The sequence below is a fragment of the Clarias gariepinus genome, chromosome 21 (assembly GCF_024256425.1).
Source record: "Clarias gariepinus isolate MV-2021 ecotype Netherlands chromosome 21, CGAR_prim_01v2, whole genome shotgun sequence".
Taxonomy (NCBI): Eukaryota; Metazoa; Chordata; class Actinopteri; order Siluriformes; family Clariidae; genus Clarias; species Clarias gariepinus.
The window spans coordinates 3,889,290-3,895,401 of record NC_071120.1 but is presented as its reverse complement, the minus strand read 5'-3'; the positions used below and the strand labels follow the sequence as shown (position 1 = coordinate 3,895,401).

Below are 6,112 nucleotides of genomic sequence, written 5' to 3'. Positions count from 1 at the left end.
AGTAACAAAATTTGACTGTTTTGAAAGGGGGTGATTCTTTTCTATACCAACTGTATATTCCCCTTTTAAAAAGGGACAGTTCTAAGAAAGCTACCTGTAAAAGTGGTGACTTGAGCTCTTACTACTTTTTTTTTGTAATTACCTAAAATGCTCTAAATTTGTGCTTTAAATAAAAAATTATAATAAATAAAAAAACACCATATGTACAGATCCTTATTTAGCCCCAGTACTGCACTTCCCTTCACAACAATGAGGACCTAGTCCTATGTACCAAGTTGAAATGCCTGATGTGTTTCATCTTCAATTATGCCTTATGAAAGTAAAATAAACTTTAACTAAATTCAGGTCAGGTAACATTGTAAAGCAATTACCTCCTATCCCTTAAAAAAAGTATTTGGTTGCTTCTGAGCGATGCTTCTGCTTGTCTATTTGCACTGTGCATTGGATTTTATCTGAGCAGACACAGTCCTGCACACAGACCATCACACACATACGTCCCTTTAACACACAGTTCCAGTTCCAGTTTTATTCCCTGTTTACTGTTCTAATAACCCCCACTCTTTTGGGAAGGCTTTGTGGATTCGTTCATCCAGGCAGAAGAACATTAGTGAGGTCAGCCATGAGGTAGCCTCAGGTTAATGCTATTTATTTTACTTTATCGATAGCTTGTTTATTGTAAACTTGCTCATGATTAAACACAGGGCCTTAAAGAGTCATTGACTGTCTGTAGTCTATAAAATGTTGTCATGTGTTGTTATGTGTTGTGTATCAGCTAATGTGAAGGTCTGATGAATCTCAAGTATTTACACTGACTTTACACCAATCAGCCATAACATTATGATCACCCACTTAATATTGATTACGTCCCCCTTTTACCACCATAAAAGTGATGCACGGAGTGTTCTCACACTTTTATATGAATACCAGTATGAACCTTTTCAGCATTATGAGCTACACTCCTGCTTCTACTGTATCAGACTACACAGGCCAGCCTTTGCTCCCCATGTGCATCAGTGAGCCTTGGCCACTCATGACCCTTTTCCTGGTTTATTGGTTTTCCTTCCTTTCACCACTTTTGATCGGTTCTCACCACTGCAGCCTGGGAACATCTCACAAGAGCTGCAGTTTTGTAGTGGCTCTGATCCAGTCCACTAGCCATCACAATTTGGCCCTTGTCAAAGTCACCCAAATCTTCATGTTTTTTCTGTTTCTCCTGATGCCTAATATATGCAACAAGCCTTGCATCTCCAGGGTTCAATTCCTGGCCAGGCTCGATTCTCGTTTCTGTGTGGTTCCTCCCACAGTCCACAGATATGCGGGTTAGGCTAATTGTTGTTGGTCTTTCGGCTGCTCCCGGCAAGGTGTCGCCACAGCGGAATACCCAGTCCGCACAACAACTTGGCACAGGTTTTACGCCGGTTGCCCTTCCTGACGCAACCCTCTCATTTTATCCGGGCTTGGAACCGGCACTGCATTTGGTGTTCCCAAATTGCCTGTAGTGTATGAATGAGTGTGTGTGCCCTGCGATGGATTGGCACCCTGTCCAGGGTGTACCCTGCCTCGTGCCCTAAGCCTCCTGGGACAGGCTCTATGTCCATGTGACCCTGAATACAAGATAAAGTGGTATAGAAGATAAGTGAGTGAGTGAGTGAGGGCTAAAACAGTGCTGACTCAAAGCTCAAAAAAGTAATAAAAAAAAAGAAAAATATTAAGCAATTAAACAGATCTTAAATAAAGTTAACGCACAGAGCTGATAGCCCAACTCAAATCTTTACAGCTCCATCTCACCATTTATCTCTCTAACATCAGCACACTGCTGAACATCAGCACACGGACACTAAACATACAGCCGTCATGAGAATAGGAAAAGGGAAAATTGTAATTAAAGAAAAATAGTACAAAATGAGGCAAAACGCTGCAATATTACAGAAAACCATCACGCAAAGCAATGTGTTACTACTCAGTACAATACGGCAGTGGGAACAATAACCATGAGCCTCTACTTTGCATCTCCTGTTCACTTTACAAAGACTGAAATCTCCCCCAATCAACCAACATTTCACAGAGAGCATGCAGCTTCTAATGCTCAACTAAACATCACACAAAAATGTCTGTAAACAAGGACGCATGCGCATTTCTCCTGCACATGACACCCACAGCACCACCTTGTGGCTACTTCTGGCATAAATCTTAAACAACAAATACCCATAAATCAGGAAATTTCACCATGCGAAAGGAAAAAATTAACTTTATTTATAACAATATATAACATTTATTTAATCATTTATTTATTTTTATTTATTAATAAAATAAACCCATGAACGACTTGAGAAACATATCATTATTTTTTCTGTCCTGCTACGCTTGTATTTTTGTGTGGGGGGTAGAGTGATGTAAAGACCAGCTATGTCTCTAACCACAAGTCATACACACATACCCTTACAGCAGCTTACGACCAGCTCATGGCCTGAATGTTTACTAACCACAGAACTGACACATGCATCACTTTTACACTGAACTGCAAACCTGTACATGAAACTCAGTCCCTGTGTTTCTCACCACCATCTGCTTTCACACAAACTTCTTACTTTTTTTTATTATTTCAAATCCACACTGATTGAGTACAGTCTTTATAATAATTTTGCTTTATAAAATTGTGTCTGAGTGATGATCAATACGCATCATTCATAACGTACTTTATACTACTATCACTAGACAGTTGTGCTGGCACTAAGTGTAATTACATTATTATTACATGTGCGATATTTCTTTATATATACTGCAACATGATGACGTATTAACAGAAATCTGTACATATCTCCAACTATACATTAACATTAACAAGGCAGATCTAAGGACTGTGTGTGATGTTGACTCAAACACAGGAAACCTGAAACACACACACACACACACACACACACACACACCTACAACACAGATAAACCAACACGCAAGTCGACACACTGTTTCCTCTTTGTGTATTATGTGATACATAATGGTTCAGTCTAAAGCTCTGTGTGTGTGTCTCTGTGTCATGGGTAAGTTTTAATCATCTCATTTATTGTTTTATTAAATGTTTAGTCTCATGATATTAACCACGTTTCAGTTCGCGTAATAAAACCTCATGGTAAAATAATAGATTATAAAATTATAAAAGCTCATTTATCCAAATCTGTGCTGTGTAATAGATAAGGTGTGTGTGTGTGTGTGTGTGTGTGTGTGTGTGTGTGTGTGTGTGTGTGTGTGTGTGTGTGTGTTTGTGTGTGTTTGTGTGTGTGTGTGTGTGTTGCAGGTTTGCTCTCAAAGACTCTGTGCTCTTTAACGTTGAAGGCAGAAGTTGGAGATAAAGTCACTATTTGGTGCCAACATGACCTGGATGTTAAAAGTTATTTGATCTTCTGGTATAAACAGTCAAATGATTCAGTTCCATTTCTTATTGGGTGTAAACAGCTGTCTCCACTACAAACATGTTACTTCTTTACTGAGAGTGAGAGATTAGTGATGTCTGTCTATGAGAAGAACACGTCTCTCATCATCACTGCAGTAAACATCTCTGATACAGGACTCTATTACTGCAGCTACAGGAAACTAGACGTAATGATCTTTAGTAACTCGACCTCTTTACACGTGAAAGGTAAATTTATCACATGTGCAGTAAAATCTCACTGTGATGGGTGAAGTGATAAAAGAAAGATAATGTTATATTTTCCAGGGAGACATGAAACAGTTCTGACGACCTCCGACCGAGAAAAAGGTGTGAGTTTGTTTATTTAACAGTTTTACTCATCAGTTTTGTGAAATCTTCATTGTTTAAACAACGTATAATGTGGTTTTACCAGTAAAGCATATTTCAGTCTTTTCTACTGGAATCTTCATGCTGACTCTGGTGTCTGTGATCACGATCCTTCTCACTGCCCTGATCCTTATACTGAAGCACAGAAAAGCTTTACTCACTGGTGAAGTATTTATTAATAATAATAATAATAATAATAATAATAATAATAATAATATTAATAATAATAATAATAATATTAATATTAATAATAATAATAATGCTGCTGTCTGTGTTGTTTAGGTGCTGAAGGTAAATCTAAGAAAAATGGTAAAAAGGTAAATCTGATAGTACAAATGTTCAAAGTTTAAAAGATAATAATAATAATAATAATAATAATAATAATAATAATAATAATGCTGTGTATATAATTTAATTTGTTACTTTATTTATATAAAATACTGCACACAAATATACACTAAAATTATTGGATATTTGTGTGCAGTATTTTATATCGCTGTAAAGTAACACATTAACTACTAAATGTAAGTGAATGTGTCGGATTGATGACAGATGTGGGTTTTTTAGCATCTGTATGAGACTTATTCTGCATTTTTCTATGTTTCTCAAAGTTTCCTGCTTTAACAAGATGCTGTTACATGTTTTACATTAAGACTGAAAATCGAGAGACTTACATAAAAAAAACATCTTTCTTCTTGTTTGTTCAGTTTTTTTTTTCTTTTTCCTTTAATGATGATTGAAAACAATATATGATCAGCCATAACATTAAAACCACCATCATTGGTGGTTTTACTCATTCAGTTCCCTTTGTGTTAAGGGGGTAGCTTGATCCCTTCAGGGCATGCCTCCATGAGATCCTCTGGGAGTGTACTATGGTGCCTGGCACCAGGACATTGCCACTGGATCTTCTGGTTTGTCTGTGGACTCGGACCGTACATACTGGCCTTTGCTCACGCATGAGCTCACTGTGAGCCTTGGGTGCCCACCATCCTATCACCAGTTCACTGCTGTATAATTAAAAATCAGTGTTAATTTGTTATGTTATAGCTGATGAGTGTATATGCATTTTAAGTCCAAAGTTTAAATGGACCTTAGCCATGGATCCTTAATTTTCCACAATTCCTGAAGTTTAATCCTGGTAAACATTCCCAGTCTCAGATCAGTTAGGAACGTTACTTTATTGTAAGAATGTGAAATGTTAGAAAAACAGTAGAGAGAAAGATTTAGTTCAGATTTTATTCCTTTCATCACACTCCCAGAGGCTCAGAAGTTTAGATATACTTTGCTAGTATTTGGTAGCATTGTTTACCTTGGGTCAGATGTTTCAGGTGGCCTTCCACAAGCTTCCTGACAGAAGTGCTGTAATTGAGTCAGGTTCGTACTTTAGGTCTGCTTTCCCACAGACGCTTTTCCAGGTCTGTCTGAGGTCAGGGCCACTCTAATATATCTAATGTATTGTCCTTAAGCCATATTGCCTGAATGTTGGAAGTATGCTTGGGGTCATTATCCATCTTGAAGACCAATTTGTGATTAAGCTTTATTTTCCTGGCTGATGTTGGGAGATGTTGCTTTCATAGATCCATATAATCCTCCAAAAGCTATGACATCATTTTTTGGAACTTTTTCGATGCTGTCTAAAGACAAAGTCAACTGAGTGTAAACTTTTGACCCACTGGACTTGTGATTATAGTACATTATTAGTGATTAGTGAAATAATACAACTGTATGAAATTGTATTTAGTATCATGTATCTAGTAATTAGTAATAATTATACTTTTCATAAAGGTGCCTCATATTTGTACTGGTGTAATATAATAAACATTTTAAATGATAATCTCTTCTGCTCAACAGTTCTCTAAGAAGGAACCCAAGAGGAGCCGTGATGAACTGGAGTATTCATGCGTTGTTTATTCTCCTGTCAGTCAGTAACACAGCAGTCTCAGTGTAACAGTGTAACAGTGTAACACACAGTGACTTTACTTTGCCCTTATTTGGTTTAATTAATTAATGAAAAATTTATAGTTTTTTATTAATATAAGAGCTAACGAGTACATTTAGTACTTTGTGGTTTTTCCAGTTTTATAGAAACTCGCCTTATATCCGGTATGTGTCTAGTTTGATCATGTGATTTCAAAGCTATTAATTGATTAAGTAATAAAAATAAATTTCATTGTTGACTTTGATTAAATATCTGACTGTGTTTTGTGTAGTTCTGATTTAAAAGCTTTGAAAGACATATTGCGGTTTGTGTGTGTGTGTGTGTGTGTGTGTGTGTGTGTGTGTGTGTGTGTGTGTGTGTGTGTGTGTGTGTAATTAACA

General features: G+C 36.9%; 1 protein-coding gene across 1 annotated transcript; it reads left to right on the top strand.

The window, feature by feature from the left end:
- The first annotated feature begins 3,034 nt into the window (after nt 1–3,034).
- Nucleotides 3,035–6,059, top strand: LOC128509727 (uncharacterized). The gene is made up of 6 exons (XM_053481562.1): nt 3,035–3,038; nt 3,293–3,634; nt 3,713–3,754; nt 3,840–3,956; nt 4,076–4,110; nt 5,645–6,059. Exons 1-6 carry the CDS (start codon nt 3,035–3,037, stop codon nt 5,720–5,722), a joined length of 618 nt encoding a protein of 205 aa, XP_053337537.1. The 3' UTR covers nt 5,723–6,059.
- The last annotated feature ends 53 nt before the right edge of the window (nt 6,060–6,112 follow it).

Coding starts and splice junctions, on each gene's coding strand:
- LOC128509727 (XM_053481562.1), top strand. Junction 3,635..3,712: donor GACCTCTTTACACGTGAAAG/GTAAATTTATCA, acceptor TATATTTTCCAG/GGAGACATGAAACAGTTCTG. Junction 4,111..5,644: donor CTAAGAAAAATGGTAAAAAG/GTAAATCTGATA, acceptor TCTGCTCAACAG/TTCTCTAAGAAGGAACCCAA.